Source organism: Buteo buteo, chromosome 5, assembly GCF_964188355.1.
Source record: "Buteo buteo chromosome 5, bButBut1.hap1.1, whole genome shotgun sequence".
NCBI classification, from domain to species: Eukaryota; Metazoa; Chordata; class Aves; order Accipitriformes; family Accipitridae; genus Buteo; species Buteo buteo.
Genome location: NC_134175.1, coordinates 37,944,263 through 37,965,866, shown reverse-complemented (window position 1 = coordinate 37,965,866; position 21,604 = coordinate 37,944,263). Strand labels below are relative to the sequence as shown.

The 21,604-nt window shown below is 43.3% G+C and overlaps 1 protein-coding gene across 10 annotated transcripts in view; it reads right to left on the bottom strand.

Annotated features, from left to right (window-relative positions):
• The window catches only part of BIN1 (bridging integrator 1), a 103,247-nt gene extending 87,954 nt beyond the window's left edge, over positions 1-15,293 (bottom strand). For all 10 annotated transcript variants that reach the window (XM_075028715.1, XM_075028718.1, XM_075028720.1 and 7 more), the window contains exon 1: positions 15,162-15,293. In XM_075028715.1, coding sequence (XP_074884816.1) covers positions 15,162-15,245 — 84 coding nt within the window. In that variant the 5' untranslated portion in view covers positions 15,246-15,293. The remainder of the gene's footprint in view (positions 1-15,161) is intronic.
• Positions 15,294-21,604: the final 6,311 nt, after the last annotated feature.

Sequence of the window (21,604 nt, the reverse complement as noted above, 5' to 3'; positions counted from 1 at the left end):
CGGTCCTGCTAAAGTAGCCCTTTTCCAGGTAAGAACTGGCACTAGTGTCACTTCCCCTGCAGCAAGTCTCGTTTCCTCCTCTGGAAGCCCCACTCTGGCCCTTGCTCTCTCCCATTCTTCATTACCCCTAGTGCAGCTGGATCCTGTTCAGCTCCCTAAAACACATTTGTTCCTTCTACACAATCAGATCTTCTTCTGTGACCAGGAGAACACTTCCATTCCCTTCCTCATCAAACTGCTTGTACAACTCCCAACACACTGCTGTTCTCAGCCACTGGACATCAAAAGGTTTCTGATGGCCAGGTCATTCCTTCATTCCCTTCTGCCACACGGCCTCCTCTGTCCACCACAGAGATGGGCAACTCCTCACCAACCCTGCCCACTCATGGCTGGAACAGAGATCAGGCTGCTGTGCAATGTCTAACTGCCTCCCATTTGTGATCCCCGTGTCCCACTGGGTAGGACTCTGCTCCTCTTACACCATGGGAGAAGGCTGGAGCTAGAAAACAGAGGGGTTTAGAGCAATTCCAATTTAGCTGCCAAGATCTGGAGGGACAGAAGGATTTTTTTATTTTTTTTTCCCCCACATTTTATTCCAGAAGACTTTACCTCATACACCACCACAACTCGCTAGTGACAATTCTAATGACCCAACTTCCCACACAAGCACCTTGCTATCTGCCTCCTTAAGCTCTTCAAGGCAGGACCGTTCCCTCAGACCTGTTTCTTTGGTTTACTTTTTCACAAGCAGACTGCACTGTTCTGCATAACAAGTCTGCCAACTCAAATTCACCTCTGGAGCACCTCTCCCTTCCTCCAATTATCCATCAACTCCTATTAATACACCCTCCTGGATAACGAGAGTAATGCTCTTTAAGCATGTAACTATGACAGGGCAAAGCCACTCTGGCTGCAAGCTGCATTAGAGGGCATGGTGACCCTGCAGGTAATGTAATTGGGAATATTACGCTCCGAAGCCTCCAAATAGTCCATTTATGGAGTCAGCTCCCCAGAACAGGACATGAGCACTGTGGGAAGGGCACTTTTGCTGAAAGAGTTTCCTGGCATACCCAGGGATATCTGGCTGGATAGCAACTTACTGCAGTCCTGAATTGAAGTGTTTCCTCCCCTCTCCCAATCACCCTGGGCATCTTCTCACCTAATTTAAGAGTGACTTTGGATGAATCATCTATCCCTGTGTGGAAGAAAATTATCTTGAGAAGTGCTAGCAGCATCATTTTCCCCTCCTTCTCTGGTAAGTTGTTCAGCTCATTGGCATCCATACTGCACTGCAGTTATCAGAGTTGAAACATTGGGATACTGAAGGAGGAGCCACTCAGACTCTTTACTATCACATCAGCTTTTCTGAACATTAACCACTCTCCGGTAGCATTCACCTTGAGCAGGAACTGAAAAAGCGGCTTTGGCACCCATTGCAGGAGAAAGCACATTGGTGCAACATGAACTAGTAGGAAAGGAAAGCTGCTGTTAGCATCCATCAAATACCATGAAATTAAATTAAGGTAGCAAGGAACTGCAACATCATTTTGCTTTCTCTTTTGTCCCAGAAAGAGAATCCGTTAAATTTCATTAATCTGTGCAGCCATAGCCTCACTCCTTATTCCCCTTTATGTGCAGTAAGTCACGGTCAACTTACCATGCGCATGAACGGGCTGGGAGGGGGGGGAGAGATTTTTCACCCATGCCTGCCAGCCCAAGCTCTGAGATTTACTGTGAATTCAGCCAGGAGTCTGGCAATCAACAGTAAAGACAAAGTTTTTTCGACAGTAACAACCGATTTGTGCTGCCTGTTACATTAAGAATGAAACAAAATGAAATGGGGGTGATGGGAGAGCCTTTCCTGTTCAGAAAGGGCACTAACATTAAGGATGTGGTTACTTAAATAGATAAATACTTAAATCCCTCAAGTGACTTTCAGAAATTACCAAGATGTAGCACAAACCTCTTTGAAACTGCTCTCACAACAATGAAAAGGCCAGTACAAGTGGGAGACTGGCCCCAACACCACAGCAACAAAAAGCTGGCTGTGAAAATAGGTGAATATTAATTGTTTGATCTAAACTGAAATCTGAGTAGCAGCAAAGCTGTAGCTTAAAAATCTGTATTCGTTGTTGCAAGAGAAAATTAATACACCTTCTATATTTCTAACATCAGCCTTTAGAAGGACTGCTTTCCACAAGAAAACAGCCACCCTGGCAGTTTAGGAAAATACAGAGTACATCTCCACGATGCAAGAGCTATTTTCCTCAAGGCAACTCTACAGCATGTTTACAAAAACACATAAATAAATCCTTGGTTCTCCAGATGTTTTGCAAGCATTATCTTTCACCATCTTTGCACATGGTAAATCAGTCAAGCAGAAAAGTTCTCTTACATACATAACCATGGGCTCAAACCAAACCATCTCTTCTCCCACGGAGGGCACTTAGAAGAGGGACAAGTCTTGATCTGCTGAGCTCACTGGGCCCCCCCGGTGTACATACAGCACTGACCCAAATCCTGACGTTCCAGGATTTTTTATATGATTTTAGCCTCTTGACTGTTTCCAACATTGTAGGTTGTTTCTCCCTCCCCCTCCACCCACAGTTTTTGCAGTTTAGCTTCTAGCATCATTCAAGTCTAAATTAAGTCATGATAAAGCAGGAGTTGTGTTGTGACAGACAGTATAGAAAAGCAATTTCTCTTCTCACTGACATGACATCATAGCTTGGTCTCTGCAGTCACGTGCTACGCTCACACACTTGCATGTAGTTCAGTGTCTGCCTACCCCTAGGCCATCCAAGCACCTTCAAAACCACATTCCTTTTAAAAGGTTTCTGCTACATTAGCTGATTTAGTCTTGTTATGTTACTCTGTATGATAGGTACCAACCTGCCCTGTATGATAGGTACAACCCATGCACTAAGCTTGTACCCTAGCATAAATTCAAGGGTTGGTTCTCGGCTATAACCAACAGTATACAAAAAAGTGAAACAAGAATTATTTCTTGCTTTTTTTCTTCCTCGGATATATCTATCTTCCTACCCCCTCACCAACCCCCAAACATTCGACTGATATATCATCTTCCCTCCAGGTCTAACTCACCGTGTTGTTTCGTGAACTTTTTTTTTCCGCCTTCTATAAACGCTTGATCTTGCATTGCTTTATGAAAGTTTATTACAAAAACATATTGGGTTTTATTTATTTATCTCTTCATTTGCTTGACAGATTTTAGCAGTTAAAAAGAAAGCATAGATGTCTCCCTCTCCTACCCTTTACTCTTCAGTCCCCTATTTATCTTTAAGAAGGATATGGAAATGTCCTACAAGACAGGCCAACGTCCCAGGCTCAGGTACCACCCCACTGCCCCATGGTCCTGCTTGATTCAGGCATACCTGCACCGGGTCAAACTTGGGATTACTTCCACTTTGCCCTCACCTAAGGGCAGATCCTCTCTGGAACACCCTGGATTGCTATTCTTTCCCCTGTACCTGTACTCGTTGCTGCCCCTCTAGTTGCCCATCCAGAACTTACTATCAAATGCACCTATTTGTGAGGAGAGGCTTGAAAGAAAAACAGGTAACGCAGCACAACCAGAGGCACGGTAACGGAGCAGCAGCATGCAGAAAGGAGGAGAAAAGAAGCAGCTGAAGATGACACATCTCAGTGGTAGATGTGGTTTAAAAGTGATGTGAAACTGTTGCCCCAGTGGGAGTAGCTAGGTCAGTTGAAACTGCTGGTCTGACGAAGACAAGATTTTATCTACAGGCGAGCAGATGGAGACTCACACAAAGTGCTCCAGCGGCAGGTGCACAGAGCAGGAAACAGGGCAGCGGGACAACCATTCAGAAGCGGTGACTTCTTCCACCAGAACAAACCCAGAGGCAGAAGCAGGCACCTACCTTGAGAAGTGTGAGAGATTAAGAATCTTAAGAGCTTAAGCCAGAGTTTTCAGACTTTGAATGCTTCAACCTTGACACCCTAAGCAGGTTGCCTGATACCAGAGGTGCTGAAAACTCACACCTTCACCAGAAGACACATAGGCTCCATTATGGTCATCTTGACCAGCCAGCCTTGGTTTGTTGAGTCTGGGGTGCACAAGCTGCACGTCTACCACTCTACCATATCACTGCCCAAGAGACGGACCACTGAACACACAGCTGTTAGGTGTGCTTGTGCAACCAAGCCATCTTGGCCATATGCGGTTGTGTGCCTAACTCGTAACTTTCTGGGCAATTTTTTTCCACTTGGTTTGCTCTTATTCAAAGCAGGTGGGTAAAAACACTGAATTCCCCAGAGTTCCTGCTTTTCAGCAAACCAGAGACTGGGGCGAATATGTATCTATCAATAACCTGAAAATAAAGAAGAAGGAAATGTCAAACAGTCTCCAAGAAAGCAGGTAAATTTCCACCCTAACTTTTATCTGTCCCAGTCTTAAGCAGACACCAAATCAGAGACAAAAAAAAGTGGGCACAACTGTGGAGCTGGATAGTAGCTACATCATAGCTCTGTAGTTAATAAGGCCAAATGGCATCACTTATTCAGCTGGCATTAATGTGACATTCCAGGCAACAGTACTTCAGCAACATCAATGTCTATTACTTGGGTAGGCATTTAACATAGCTTAATTAAACCCTATCTATAGCCAACAGTAACACTAGTAAGAGGAATAGATAGCATAAATAGTGCTGTTTGTACAAATCCCCCTTCTCAAGTCCTCCGCCTCCTCCTCTGCAACACTCATTTTATATGTTGATACATTTGCAAGAAGTAGTTTTATTTTTACGCTGGCCCTAATGCAAAATGAAGCAACCAAATCGGGTCAAAACATAAAAGCATCTGGGGCTATGCCTGAGCTGGAGAAAGAGATAAAGGAGCAGGTGTGTGCTAGGAAGGAGGGAGAGGGGCAGAGGAGGTCTTATAAGGCAGAACGACGTGAGAGGGGGGCTCTGGAAAGGACAGGCTGGATGCAGAGCCCTTAAGAGGCTAGGAAAGCTCCTGTACGGGTTCACGACCACCTTACTGAACAAGAATGGGAGTTTCTCAAATGCAGGACAGAGCTGGACAAGTAGCATGCATGATGAGGCAAAGGGAAAAGACACAGACATTTGGATCAGCTGTTGGGACTCCCTGAGCCAGAAGGCACTAGTTGCAAGAGATCAGACATGGGGAAAAGATTTAGGAACCGTGCCCTCCACTGCCAGGTTGGGTTACAGTGTGGCTTGTCCCATCAAAGAGGGAACAACACAGACGATCAGCTCTTGTTGGCTCTCCCCAGGCGGCTTTTGAACAGCTCTTCTTCCTTTCCACCTGAAAGGACTGCTTCTACTTCAGAAGAGCTGAAGGATGAGTAACAGCAGATTTGAAAACTGGGCTTGATAGGGCAAGTTCTCCTGCTTTGAATGGATGTAAGCTCACCAGCTTTTTTGCCGGAGTAGTTGCTGAGAATCTGGGCCACCTTGTCTTTGGAGAGGAAGAGCACCACAATGCACTCCCCAAAGAGCCTCCTCAAAAATTAAGGCCTCAACTGGACACTTGGGATTGACAGCTTAGAAAACATTCCAGCTAAAAACACCCTAGCTTTAAGTCGATTACCTTCCTCCAGCAGAGCAACACAGCTCTTTTCACCTAATATACCCACAGCCTCATTGTAAGGACATCCAGCCCTGAAAATGTACACTTCCTCCCAAACTATTTATGTTCACCAAGGGTCAGGGAATAAGGAGAGCAAAAGCCTCCAGCTTGGCAAAAAGTTCTAGTCTAGCAACTGGCTCTGATACTGATTCACTGACAAGTCCCAGACCACGAGGAAATGGATGTAGCGTACCACTACAGGGCACTATGATCGACTGATCACATCACCCCTCTGACTTTCTCTGACCCCCACCACCACTACACCACAGTCAGGCTCCAAACCCTCTTCTCCTAGCCCTGCACATACAGCTGCTCTTCCTCTCCAAAGCAAGCCAATCTCTTTTTCCAATTTCTTCAGCTGATGTATTTCATAAAAATTTTGCTGTACAAAACCACCCCTGCACTCTTGCCTACAAAACCATCCTTACTAAACCTCTGCAAAAAATATCTGAAAACCCTTTTAAGTTTTCTGGAATACAGAATTTTACTGAAACAAACCAGAAGTATCTTAATGAACCGAGACTGTCCAGTATTTACATTGGAATTGTTTCAGGATAGGGAATGGCCTTTTTTGGTAATCTATAAATACAATCACACTGCAGATACTAACAAATAATCATACTGTCTGTATGCATGACAAGGGAAACATTATCAGAGTGGGTACATTCTTTGAATGGCTCAAGTTTATTAACACACAGCTAGGCTTGGCCTTTTGCAATGACTGTTCAGTCTCATCAGACAGAAAAGAGAAAAATCCCTACTATTCTCCTACTGTAGAAGTCAGTTCAACACACAGAATAGTCATTTCATTCCTCCACTGAGGAACCTACACCTTAAGGAGTGTTTCAATGCAGAATACCAAGTATATTTCTCCTTCTGAACAGATTTAAACTTTTCATGACCACTATTTCTCTCAGAGCCTGACATTCCTCCCACCAGAATTCTTCCAAAATATATTTTCAAAGCAACCTTTGAAACATGCTGTCCCCTGCCACAGTAACTCAATCCCCTTTTTGGTCTCTTGTGCCAGAATCAACATTTGGACCAGAGGCGTCATGTTGCACCCACAGACAGAGGGGGAAGAAAGTATCTCCCCAAGACGGTGCTCGACTGCCTGAAAATTCAAAATTAATGAGCTGAACATTCAAATTACAGGAAAGGAATTCCCTGCATTTTTTAAATATAGTATATTTTCCCTCAAGTTTTTGCCCTTTTTTTCCCCCACAATGGCTGAGAAAGTAGGAATGGAAATAAGGTTGGTCCTTCCACACTCAAGACTCCCAGAGCTCGTAGGATCAAGACTTACTATAATTTACAGGAATGGGTAGCATTACCTACAAGGGTACTAGAGAGCTACGGGACTAGCATTTCTGTTAAGGAAAAAGATGCAGAGATCTACTTTTCTTCAAATATACCTCTTTATACCTCATTCCGTGTATGTTCACGTCTGTCACTGGCACCATTCCAAATAAATCCAATGGGACAGAATTGCTAATTCACTCTGCAAATAACCAACTCAGCTGAGTTTGAACATAAGTCACACATTATTGTTTCTGGCCTGATAAAATGTGCAATCAGGCCACGTAGCATAAAGGCAAAAAACCCAAAAAGCATGAACACTTTTAGCTGTGTTTTCAAACACTGTAGTTACTGTACCATTGAAGTTCTCTTTCGATCTCTGCTGGCAAACAAGCATTGCAATTCTGTCTAATACAGTTTCAAAGCAGGGTATTAACAATTGCCCAGTGAAAAATGTTTGTACTTCAGCTAGATCAACTTCTAATCTCCCTCCTGAAAAGGTACCTCTGAAAAGAATTGAGAAACTAGCATGGCTCTTAAAGCAAGTTTAATAAAAAGTTCCAAACCTACTTAAAAGAGACAAACCAAACATGATCAATGAAGAATTACCAAAAAATAAATTATTTCAGAACAGGTTACCAGCTTTCTGAATCTGCATGTCAAATCCTTGCAGAGAGGCCAGTACTTCAGATTTTGATATCTGTGTATCATCAAGAGATTAAATGTGGCCTGTGGTTTTCACAGAGGGATTAATTGTTGTTAAGTACTGCTTTCCTCCTTATTGGTAAAGTTTGCACTTTCCATCCTGCCTAGCAGCCTATATTAAGAACAAACTGCCACCCAGACTTCTCCTTTCTTCTAAAGAAAGGGACAAAAAGAAACGCAACACTGTCTGACCGTTATGACTCCCGTAACTGCACCCCTCTGGAAATGCTGACTGTCAAAAACTTTAACCTGCCAGCCACAGGTCTGAGCAAATTTTACTCCAGCACAGCCTAAATAATAGAAAAATCTATGTCATACATGTGTACGTGCAGACGTCTGAGCAAACACAGTACATATTCCTCATTTCATAAAGCTGCTTCATAGTGATTCTGTGAGACCTCTGTCTAGGTCTGTGTAGTGCCCCAAGCTCTGGCTTCCACGTCTTCCTCAAAATGTAACTAGTGTCCAAACCCTTCCTGAATGCAAGCTCCCAACATAGTCAAGTAGAAACTTAGAAAAAAGAGTGGAGGAAAAAAATTAATTAAACAACTGTACAACCTATTCAGGTTGGAGAGTTTGTATTCCCATCTACCGGGGCTGTTCCTTCAGACCACAGAACTACAAATCTAAAGAGAGGTATTTTCTGAGTAGCAGCTAAGAAACAAAACTATGCAAACAAGTTGCCATAATGAAAATGTAACCTAAAACAAAAAAAGAAATCATTAATCCTATTTTCTGCTAATAACTGTATTTCCAATTTTTCTCCAGGAATGTGGATGAGACCTACCCTGCAGTACTTGCCAGCTTTGTGAAGATCAAGCAGCTTCAGAGGCTAGCAAAGCCAGGAAACGTTCCAAGGGAAACCTGAGCTGTCTGAGGTCCATCAGTCACTTGCATGCACCTGCTGAAAAAATACCTGCCAAGATTTATTCATCCCTTGCAGCACTGCAAATAGTTCAGGCAAATCTGCAGAAGTTCCTTGCTCCTGTTCTCACAGTATTAAACAGTCAATTAATACCATATTTAAAATTTATTTTAACTAGCAAGACAATGTAAATGACTTTCTTCTCTCTTCCAACCCCTTCCTGTGAGAGATGTCCCCTTTTACCTCAGCAGTAGGAATGCCAGAATGGTACAGGTTTGCTGGCACGCGTGCATTCAACATTGCAGTTGCTGGAGAAAAGCAAATATACAGTCCCTCAACAGAAGGCTAAAACACAGGCTGATGTCAAAATGGACCTTAATGTACTATTCCATCTGCCAGCAGCTCTCCAGCGAGGCTTTATTCATATTTTAATATTTGTTCTCACCTCATGAGAACATGGATTGGAGAATGCACAGTCTCCTGGCCCACTTAGGCAGCTGAGCTGTGCTGTGGCCAGTTGAAGAAGACAGGGCTGCAAGTCTGTTCTGCTTGGGCAAATTGAGTCTCTCTTCATGATAACATCAAGTTGCCCGTACAGCACTTCTGGGAAGACAGTCTGATTCCTGCATTTACAGGGGACAGCCAGGACTGTAAGATGATCCTTTCAAAGCTGCAGAACTCACCCAGCAGGCAGCTCAGGTGTCTGCTCACCATCACAACAGCGGAAAAAAATAGCCACTTTTAATACCTGTCAACCTAAGCTACCCTCTTGTCACTCCAGAAGTTTCTAGGACCAGAACTTTATGACACATTTGGTCTCAAGAAACAGGGTCTTGCCTGTCTGTCCAAAGAGCCAGGAACAAAGGAAAACTTGCATTATTCCTGAAGACCCCAGTCCAGCTAGATGCTGAACACTTCAGGCTGCACACAGCTTTCCTCAATGGCTTGGCCACCAGCCATGTCATTTGCTAGTCACATGCCAAGATCATTCGTGATGTTGCAAAAAACGTTTGAGCCTGGAAACACAAAACCTTGCTTATCAATCAGCATGCACGATGGAGGGAGAGGACAGAAAAGTTTGATGGCAGCCCCCCTGACAGATGAGTTCTGTAACACTAACTCCATTCTGCCTAGAGCCTCACCAAAAGTCTTCAACGACAAGAGATCTTCCAGGTCCTACTTTATGAACCTGATCTCACAAGAACTGCACTGAAGAGGACTGGCTGTAAGACCAGAACTTACAGGGAAGATAAAGTGACCAGGAGTAGGGCTGAGCCTTCACCAATCAGAAAATTCATCCATCTGTGAGATTCTGCTGCTTAAAAGAAATCTGTTGCCAATACCTAGAGGAGCACCTTCAGCAGGGCACTGTAAGCACCCTGCCAGTCAAACCATTCCATCGGCAAGGAACCATGTGGAGTCTGGTTTCCTATTTCACCTCCTCCCTGCCCCACGCAGATTATCTGATACCCAGCAATACAGTCTGAGCTCATACTGGAATCATCTGTACGTTAGGGGCATTAATTCAGATCTCTATCCTCTATCCAGGGCCTGGTTTCCAGCAACCTTTAGGCAGAAAGTACCTTTGAGACTCTACCTGTCACCTAAGCCCTGCGTTCTTGAGAAAGCAAGCTAACAGATACAAAGTAAAAAGCCCTTTACTTGTCATCTGGGGAGTCCTGCAAGAAAAAAAAAAAGGAAGTTTCCTGCCACATCAGCAAGACAGCAACTCTTGTAGCTCTTCAGGCTATTTGTACTTCACTGGCACAACAAGGCAGATTGCCACCAAACCATCCTACCCTACGCAAAGACAAGCAAAAACCATGGAAGCTTTGAAGAGACAGAAGGTTCCCGAAGGAAAACCAGTATGGAACTTCTCTCAAGTAGGTAGATGTGATACTTACTTCTCAATAACAGAGCTTTCTGCATCTACCTTTTTTTATGTGAAGCCTCCTCCCCACCTGCAGAGGTTCTACAGATCAGGCAGCCTCTAACAGCTGAATCCTGAAGACAGCTGTTTTTAAATTTGGTTTAAGGTTCCTGGGTGCTGCTTATTGGTATAGACTCCCACCTGCTTCAACGGGGCTGAGATTTCATTCTAGGTGTTCTCACATGCCATGCCCCACCTATTGGCACATGTCTGGGGCAGGGGGGGGAGTCTTGTCAGGGCAAACTCAAAATGCAAGACACACCTCCTGCAAACCCCCTTCCACCCGAATCACAACCTCCTCACATCCAGCAAAGGATTACAAGGGGAAAGAAACAAAACTTAAGGTTCTGGAAAAGGAAAAGATCCTTTCTGGACACAGTCTGTGCTACTACAATTGTTACGTGAGACAAATCAATTGGAAAAAGCATTGAGACATCATGCCACAGAGGCTTGCCAAAAGCAATCCTCCCCCTTCCTTTTCAGGGCCAGTGTCTTTGGTTATTTCTCCTTGCTGGACTGCAAATTGCTTCCTCTGGTTTACTAGCATATAAATCTTTTTTTGCACTGTAGCAGGCAGGCAATAAGCATCAGCAAGCCTGGCTACCAACAACTGTGGTCATGCTAGCCCTGTGAAACCAGGACTACTGCCTAGCCTCCTCGGACTGTGCAGCCACAGGAGAGCAGAACTTTGCTCTGACAGAAGGTTTAATCAGGGAAACTTTGCAAATATAGATGTGGGTAAACATCGGTGTGATAAATAAAGAAAGCCAAGAACAGAAAGCAGAAGTGACACCTCATGGCAACATGGAAAGTCAGTGGCAGACCCTACAACCTAAATGATACCCCCTAATGCAAGGAAGTTGGGATGTCCAAACTAAACTTTGCCAGGTCCTAGAACAAAGCTTTCCCCTTTGGTTAGGGACAGAGAGGGAGAAAAGGGGACGCCTTGGTTTGTTGGTGCATCAGAGTAAAAACATGAAAAAAATATGACAGCCTATTCATGTCATGGAACACAGACTCCTCATTTTGCCCAGCTTTGTAATGAAAAGAGAGCAAGAGACCACCACTCCTATAGGATAGGAACTTCCCACTCTCAGTCTAAGTCTAGAAAGGGAAAAATAAGTTCATCCCTTTCTAGTCTTCTCCACGCAAAAAAGGTCCTGACAAAACGCCTCTCTTTCCTATGTCAACTTTACAATTCATCTCCTCAGACGTGCCTATTAAGCTGTATGCAATTTGAATAGTTAGTGCCCGCACAGCCAGTATCATCCTTCCACCCTGAATCGCTGCCTAACCTGCTGGAGGAAAGCAAAGAGCTTGATCCTGTGACAAGGACCCTCACTGCCAGCCAAGCAACAAAACCCCCATCCATTTGCTCCCCAAGCTCAACCCCCTTCCTGGAACCTTGCAGAGGAGTTACCCTTGCACCAGGATTGCATCAAGTCATCGAGGTGCTGTTTTATTTTGTTCAAAGCAGAAATGTTTGTGCATATGCAGACTGACACATCCAGAAACAGGACACTCTTTGAGAAAAATGAGAATTGTGGAAATTGCAGAGGTTTTTAAAAGTTTCAAAGTATAAGACAAAAGTTGATCACATAGCAGAAACATAAACTTTAACAAGATGATGGATTACAGACATAAAGAAAAAAACACTTCAAATCCTTACTGACAGTTTAAAAGAGCTTGCAAACTCTCCAAGACACCATGACATTGGAGGCATTACAATTTTACTCCATTTTAAGAAGTTTAGAATTATGAAAGGTTCAGAGCTCAACGTCTCGGTCTGAAAATCCTTCAGCTAACTACAGGATGAACAAAGCACGACTTCCAGCCTAAATCTCCTAACTGTTAGTTGCAAAGGATGATATATCGAGTAAGCAATGGTTGCATGGGTCCTTTCTGCTAGGTGGGCTCCTCTGGACAGAGGCATCAACTTACTTGAATACATTTCACTGGACAACGGGCAAATTATTGCCAAGTGTTGTACTTGAGGCTACCTTTGAATAGAAAGAGAGGTTAAAAGGGTGCACAGCCCATTTGCAAACAGCATAGTCAACCATTCTGACCCACATTTCCTGTGGAATTGAGAAAGCATCTTCCAAAAATAGCCAATAGTTTTGCTGAAAGGCTTAAAACAAACAGTACTTTTGAAGGAATATCTTACATACTTTACATAAAAGCCATCTCAGAAGGGAAAAAAGGATGTGTACAGGGTTTCAGTGTGAATTCTGCATTGAACAAAAAGACATCATTCTTTACTTAACATAAGGCTTAAATTCACCATGAAGGAAACTGCTGAAGTCAAAGCCCCAGGGCTCAAGTTGGGAGGGAGATATGACTCTGAAGGGAAGAATTTTTATCCTAGATTCAAATCGAAGGAAGATACGTAAAAGGAACACTGTCAGCTTGTTTAAGCCTCAAAAAGGAAAGTTCAACACCAGTCAACATCCCTTCACAAAAATCTAATACATTTTTAAGAGCTTGGTCTGTTGTATACCCAGATGTACCCCTGCACACTCCTGCTTACTCTTTTTTTTATTATTGTTTTTCAAACACCTGGTCCTTATCTCCAGACTTATGGTTTACCCTTCCTGCTAAACGTAGTATCACAGTTTAAATACCACAAGACTAACACCAATATAGTGCCATAACCTGTGGTGCCTTCCTCATCACTTTTTATTCAGCTGTATCTTTCCTCACCAGCTGAAAGTTAACATTCACATGTTTGCCTCAGTGAACGTTTATCCCTTAGAGACAAGTTTAAAATACCTAACCCTCCACAAAAGAAGAACTGTTAGAGATGAAGCTGCAGCAGTATGAAGGGGCAAGTCAGATGATGAAGCAAGCAATGCCTTTTTTTTTTTTTCCCCCCTTTTTGAGAGCCCAGAGAGCAAAGTTATTTTGTTTGCTTTTGGATAAAAACAGCTGAAGGGCCTAGAATTTGTGTTAACTTATTAAACAAGTGCTCCGGGTTTTGTTTTCCTTTTCTCCTTAGAGGGAAACGATCTGTGCTTTTTCTGTGTAAAGAGACAAACAACTTATTTCAGATTGTGCAAATCACCTGCAATAGGCAGCTAAACTCTTGATTATTATTGTTGTCATCATTCCCACGTCCCCAGTACCCACCAGGGAATAAGCAAGGAAGTGAACTGGATCTCCAGTAGAGAGGAATTTGTGGAAAACTCTCCCTAGGAAAAGAACCTGCATGTGTTCAGATAAGAAGCCCTCAGGGAAGGGCCTGGCAGGCCACGCTTGGCACCAGGCTGCACCGATAAATACAATAACTTCATCAGCAGGCCAAGGAGCTCAGCCTTTACCACCTACCTTAATGCTAACTAAAAATATGCTTGCCATCTGGTGGCTAACACAGAATGAATTTAGCATCTATGATGAGTTCAGGGTGGGCCAGATACCAGGAGACAGATTCCCTGCCCTGTCCACTCCTGAAACCGCAGCCAGGGGAAAAAACACAGATGTGGCCACGCTCACTCTCACGTACGGAGCGAAGCGAAGCCGGGACCTTGCTGCTGCAGCCAGTTCCATGCTGGATCTGCTATTCGCTTGGGGTTTTTTCCAAGCAGTCAGGCAAGTACAAATCATGCTTCTAGTCTCAGTAAGTGATCTTAAACTAGTGGAAGCAGCACGTGCAACATTAGGCCCAACAGGTTTGGGTTGCCTTTCTGACCCAGCAGCATTTTGTAACAGTGTCGGCGATTGGTACAAGGCTCGGGCCAGCGCTGCATCCAATCCCAAACCTCCTAGATTAAATCTAGCTGCTAAAGATAACTCCCAGGGAACAAGAGCAGCAGTGGGCAGATCTGTTCACCCTCCCTCCCTCGAAGAGGCACCAGTCCTTATTCAGTCAATGTCATCTCACAGCAAATCACTGAAAACCAAGACGAGCGTGCCTGAGATAAAAAGCAACTGATCAATGTCCCTGCATAAAATGTCCGATAATCCCTACACAGAGCGGGCAGCTGGCATCAGATGCGGCATGCCGGAGAGATGAACACGAAAAGTATCCGTTGCATATGCCTGGCACCTTTTGCTGGCGGAGGGGTGGGTGGAGAGCAGCGAAAGGGCTCCCGGGATTCAAAACCCACCCCTCTCTCAGCAGACGTCGGCACAACCTTTAAAGACCGTATGGCTTCTGCTTTACCACCATTTCAAAATCTGGAGCTCAAGGTCAGAAAAGCAAGTAGCAGCTATCATGCTATGCTGTTAGGAGATAAGGAAGCCAGTACCCATCTCCTCTTCCTCACCGCCTCTGAGGTTACGTATTTAGCGCTACCGCAAAACACAGTACGGCTCTTGAAATCGTCGCATGAAGCGCAACCTAAATACCATAGAACGGTCTCCTCCTGCTGAAACAATAAGCATCTACATATTTAAAACAAAAAAAAAAAAAGTGCCTCCCTCCCCTCTCCCAGCTGAATCCGATGCCATCTTTCTGCTTATCCTGAGCGTGCAGACGGATGGTAAACCCTTACAGCGATATTTTGCATTCTCAGGATGCAGAGGGGCCCTAAATCCGCAAGCAGAGAAGGCAGCTGACAGCCCCCCCCCCCCGGGTGGGGGGGTAAGGGAGGGACAGGGTCGCCGCTGCACCCATTGCGAGACGCATCTCTGCTTTGGAGAGGGGTGTCATTCCCGGTACCCGCATCTCCCCCCGCATCCCGGGAAAACGGCGGTGGTGGCAGCAGCAAAACCCCCCCCCCCCCTTACCTTCTCCTGCGCCCGGGTCAGCTTCTTCTGGACGTTGCTGGCGATTTTCCCGGCGGTAACCCCCTTGCTCCCCAGCTCGGCCATCTTGCCTCCTCTTTTTAACGGGCGGCTACGAACGGCGGGGCCGGCAAGAAAAAGGGGGGGGTGGGAGGGGGGGGGTAAAAGCCGGCGGGCAGGCGATGGCCCCGACCGCCGCCACCGCCGCCTCCCGCCTTCCTCCCGCCCGCCGCCTTTTAAAGGGACAGTGCGCCCCGCGCCGCCTTAAAGGGGCCGCGCCGAGCCCCGGGAGGGGGCAGCAGCACGGTTGGGGATCTCGTCTGCGATGCTGGTTGACGGGGGGGGAGGCGGGTGTTAGCCAAATTTCCCCCACCTTGCCCGGCTCCTCTGGGCCAGGCTGCGGCGGGGGACCCGCCGCAGCCTGGCCCAGAGGAGCCGGGCAAGGTGGGAAAAGCTGGGAGGCGTTGCAAGGTGGGATGGAGGGAGAGACACCCGGGAGCCTCTCGGTGTAAAAGGAGCTAAAAAAAACCCCAGCTGAATGAGGAACCTTACTTAGAGGTCTCTCATCCTGCAGCAAAATAGCATTCTTTTGCATTTTAAGAGATTTGTACTACTAATCGCTATCACCGATTGTCCATGCTCCTAAGTTTATACAACAAAGGGACTCTTCAGATTATTCCTGGGTCTTTACAAAGTGAGAAATTCACATTCTTGGGGGGAGGGGGGGGGTATCTGTAAGTCAATCAAAACCCAGATTTTAAAAAGCGAGCTGAAATTTCAGAAGATTTCGCCCTTTAATGGACCAACCTGTTATGGGACCCAGGTGACCCTTCACCTTTGAAAACTGGATTAATCAATTGACCGGCTTATCTCACAGGAACATTAGGATGGCTAATTAGTTAATGCTTGTATCGAACTTTGGATGTGCTGTGGTAGCAGCTTTTTACACGTTTTAGGATTTGCACAAGAATTTGGATTCAGCATGGCTGCACGTGATGGCTGTTCCAGTTAGGGAGTAATGGTGACAGTGGAGTGAGGTGCTCTGTGTGTCTCCACCGCAGAAGACATTGCAGTGACGGGGCATTTACCAGGAGAAAACCAACCACGACCGCACAGCCTTATATGCCTAACTTCCCCTGAATTCCTGCTACCTTAGTCTGTATGGTATGACTCTTCAGCTGTGACTCAACTGCTTTTCAGTGTCGTTGTTCCTGGCCCAAACATGCACCCTGCCCTTGTCCCCCGTCAGTGAACCTGGACTTCCTGACTGCGGACACTGCAGTTACGCCACTGCTTTCATCGCAACAGGGCTTTGGTGGTGCTTTGCTAGACCTACTGTGCAAATACCTTTCACAAAACTCTATTCCTTTACAAGATAGGACAAAGTTCTGCTTCCTGGAACACAGGAAGCCACCTCAGTGCTGTTATATTCATATCCTAATACTCGGCCCCAAAGCTTCCGTCGGTTCCACGCACGGTCAGGTGGGGAAGCTTCCTTCCTAGCCTGCTTCTGCACACTCGTCGTCTTTGTGGGAGCTTACATCGGCTCTGTGCGCACACAGTACCCAGCACAGCATCGACCAAACCGACGCTCTGTGGGCAATTTAGCTATCTAAGGAACTTGCATTTGCCTTTGTTTAAGATGGAGATTTGCATCTCTTGCACCTATTTTCATTGAAAGATGGTACCAAAACCTGTGTTCCAATACGATTTCACACAGTCTTTATTTTGCCAGATGAAGACTGTTATCTCCAGAGTTTCACACACATAGGGAGTAGTATAGCACTCACTATTGCAATCTAAAGCAACAGAGAAATGTTGAAGGTGATTATTTGAGAGAGCTAGGCCAGATTTTTCATCTTGTATTTCATTTATTGTTTCCCATTTCTGCTTCAGTACTATTTCTGTTCATTCAGAACTCAGAATAAAAACAATTGTCTTGCCAGAGCCCTTAGAAACTGTGGGCAGAGAACCTGTCAACACCTCTTTGTGAGGCTTTGTGAGATAAGTGCCTCTGCATTTCTTGCCTGTTATGACAGTGGCTTTTTTTTTTTAATGACAAAAGCCCCCATTGAGAAACTGGTTTAAATCCGTGCTATACTTCAATTATGTTACTAGACATACTATTCCTATTTAATAAAATACTCTAGGCACGTGCTTCAGTTGTATATGAGAAAAGTGCAGCGATACAAGACATATTCAGACTCAAGCACATGCATAACTGTACATTTTACTCAATTCCTTTCTAGCTTTACATTTAGTATTCATATTTCTGTGTGTTTTTCTGTAGACTCACAACTGTGTATTTGTCCCAAACGCATCTCATTTTGACCATAATTCCAGCCTTACTAGGTATTTTCATATTACTTTTCTTGTCCAGTATCATCTATAATTTTGTAGCATCTCACTGGTCAGTTTCATATGGAAACATTTTCTTTGTCTCTTACTCCCCATCTCCTCCTCCTTAGCTGAGCTTTTAAGAGTGAAAAATGCACATGTGGTTAAACATTTGTAATGTCACGTTTAAAAGAGCAGATGTTTCAGGGTCAGAACACATTCCTCTCCATCCTACCTCATATATTTGCTCCTCCTGCTTAGGTCGTTTCTTCAGTGAAACTGGTTTTGAAGGGATTTTTGTCTGATTACATCCTTTCAAGTGAAAAGTGAATGACTGCAGCACATGAGCTGAAAAAAGAGTCCATGGCAAACATCAGACAATTGTGAAACAAAAGTGGCCAGACACACACATTCACCACAATGAAAACGATGACAAACTGTGTACATTTTAAAAGCTGGGATTAACAGCAAGTATCCACCTCTAAGCATGAGTCAATTCCCAGTTATTTCTGTTCCTGATTGGATCAGCACCAAAGCTGCAAAGCATTTGCAGGGCTCTAGGTGTGTCGCAAAAGGTATTCCCCTAGCATGACCCAGTGAATATCACATACGATGAGTGGCTATGCATTTGAATGAACACATAAGCCATTTTAGCCAGGTGATATATGCTGAAGGCTGTTGCTTTGCGGACAGGAGAGGTTTCAGTCTCACATCTATCCACCATTGTTCTCATCTCAAGCTTACAGGTTTTTACATTCTTATAAATGTAAATAATTTTGTATTTCAGTAGGGCTGCACATAGTAACAAACATACAGGCTAGCAACTTAATACTTATACTCATTTGTGCTTTGTGTCACTGTGAGGAAGAGCTGCCTAACCTTTTAGAAGCCATTAGTGACAGATTCTGCACAACTGGAGTTAAATAGGACTTGATGCTTACATCCATCTCTTGCAATGAGATTCATTAAGTTCAATGTGTGCATAGTTATTTCCTTTATTCTAACACTAGACCCTAGGACGCTTCCTTTCACTTAACTGTAACCAGCTAATTGTATCTAGTTTAATTTAAGCTGAGTCACCTAGGCTCCTTTTATAGTCGAAATCAGTACCTCCAAAGGATGATAAAGGTAAAACAGCTTCTAGAAACGTCTCCCCCCTTAGCTACAGAGGGAGATTAGATGAATAGCTTAAATAGCTAAAGTTAAGAAAGCCAGGTGGGTTATGAAACCCACCTGTAGTCCATCTCCCTGGTGACAATGTGATTCATTTACACAGTTCATAGGGAAGAAACAAATCTGTCAAACACAACAGCACTAACCCACATATTTAACATGTACATACCTACCACTGCTTTTTTATTGCTTTCTTAATTGATTAATACTCTAGTCAATAATGCCTATGTTAGGTCTCAGCCCCATAAGTGCATTTCACTTCTCATTTGTCTCATTAAAGAGAGATGAACTGCTCACCTGTTTACAATTAAGCATATGCTTAAGAGCTTGCTGGGTTGGAGAATATTATTTTGTACTTTAGGTACAATTTATTCCTTTCATTACACAAATTGTTGATACTTTTTTTTTAATTATTGTTCCTGGTTTGCCAAGTTTGTCCATCTGGGAGCAGGATGTTTTCTTCATGATTCCCAATTTAAATTGGTATAAAATTTTATTTTTTAAAGAGTGATATCAGCAATGTGTCCATTAAAATATCTTTATTTTTTCTGACTTGAACCTTTCAATTGTAGCTTGTGTGTTTAGAGCTACAAGCTGCGATAATCAAAATGTATCTGCTTCTCTGCTACTGGTGGCAAAATCTTTAATGTATAATCCAATTCATTTAAATAAAATTATCTTAAAATTTCAATAGTAGTGGTCTCTACTATTCATGGAACTAGAAGTATATATTCTCTGTTCCAGTTACAGAGAAGATTAAAACCCATTTTTGTTTCTTTTCAGAAAGAAGGTCTGATTTTAAGTTTATGATTATTGTTAGTTTAAAATATTTAGTAGAGCTCGGTTAATTAAAGATGTTTATGGTAAATATAAATATATCATTATTGAATTCTTAAAATGTTTATATTCATACTAAATGATATTATTTGCAATAAATTATTGCAAAAACTCTAAAGCCCTTCTCCCCAAGTACTAATATAATGCAGGATGGGTCTATTTCACTCATGATTTCTTGTTTGTATTCAAAACTGAGGTTCATATTTTAAACAACCCCAAAGCCTCTGGTTGTTTGGATCCATAGTCTTGTTCTGGCTCTAACTCTAGCCATAACACTACAAGCCACTTAGCTTCGCTCATTCCCAGCACTACTCCCTTGCTTTAGTGATGTCAGTTGAAGGATTAATTTAAAACAGTAAATCCAACACCTTGAAAACAACGAATTAGACAAAATATATTATGTAGCAAAATCTAATCAACTTCTGACTCCAACCTTGCTTGCCTTACACAGCCTGCTCACTTTTTTCTTTCCATTGCAGGTATGCATTCTTCTGTGACAACATTGAAGAAGAGCTTGCAAAGGTGACTTTTATCTTTCCTTCTAACCTGATAACATTATCAAGGGTAATTCAGACATCAGTTTCATCATTATCTAGTTTGCTTTAGCATTCCTTTCTGACTGACTATATTCTCATGCAAATTCTCCCTTTGTTCTCCCACAGAAAGGTGCTGGGAAGGATTAGGAAGTTTCTGCCATAAAAATAATAGATAAAACCTCGCTGATTATGTGTTCCAAAACAAAAGCAAGATGAAACAACTTTGATTTAAAAGTAGTGTCCAGAAGGTGTTCTTTCCCACATCTCTCAAACTCACCACTTCTGTTGAATCTCTTCACTATCTTGTTATGAGGAACAGATGATGATACCCGAGTGACTCTTCTCATGTCCCAAACACAAAAAAATACCTAGTGCCACAGCATAGGGAAGGCTCCAAAGCTAAGAGCTTTGCCAGTCTAGTTCAGAAAGACTCACCCGCTCAGAAAGGAGGAGAGGCAGGAAATAAAATTACATTAAAACTTTGCCTCGTATCTCACTGAAGACTGTCCCTTGATTGCAAGCGTGCTTAAATTCTTGAGAATTATGTGGTGGTGTTCATGATATATCTTACTGGGACCTCAAAACTTTGGCAGATATTTCACTGAATTTCAAAATGCAGAACAAATTTCTTTTCCATCCACGTGCCATTTTGGATGCTTGATTCAGCTGCATGTAGCTATTTTCTGGTTTCTGCCTGTGTGGATTTGGCCACCACAAAGTCATCTTAGGCCCTGAATGTGTGATAGATTAGCTACACTTCAGTAACAAATGAAGTGCGTAAAGAATGGGAATGGTCTGTAAGCTTTGCACAAATACACTTCCTAGAAACTTACCAAAATTTCTGTGTGCCCCATCGTGCAGGAAATGAAGGGATTTGGCAGATATGAAACAAACTTTTTTAGTTTTTCATTATCATCAATTAACAAGGGAGCAGGTAAGTGAATCGTGTGCTTGCTTTGGATATTATTCTGAGAATTCTGGAAGCCTTCTACTATTTATTACAATATTTAAAAAATGGAAATTAATTATATACTCTATTAATGGACCAGTTTATCCCCATCTATAGCTATGGTAGAATGCATGGCCCATCTGGTGGAATCATATAAAGGATATCATATCACCAGGATATCATATCAACAGCACAAAACATCAGTGAAATCCTGAAAATATTTTCAATAAAACATACCTCCACAAGGTTTCACATCGGTGATAACCATACCAGGTAGACTTATGTAATGGTAACAGTTGCCTCCGTTGCGATGTCTTCCTCCTTGCTTCCCTTTACCGATAGCCTAATTTAATTTCTTTGGTAATGCAATTGACTGACTCATTCACTACAAATTATTTATGAGAGCTATCTCACCTTCATTTACTGTAAGCTCACTATCACTTCAGATTTGCTCAGTTTTCAAAATTATCCAACTCTTTGCTTTTGGTGTTTGGGATTTGATTTTTCAGAAAATGAGGACTTTCTGCTTTGGGCAAGTGCAGTTTTCTGCATGTATTCAATACACCATTACTATACAATCTCTTCTAATTAATAATTACTGACATTTATAATAG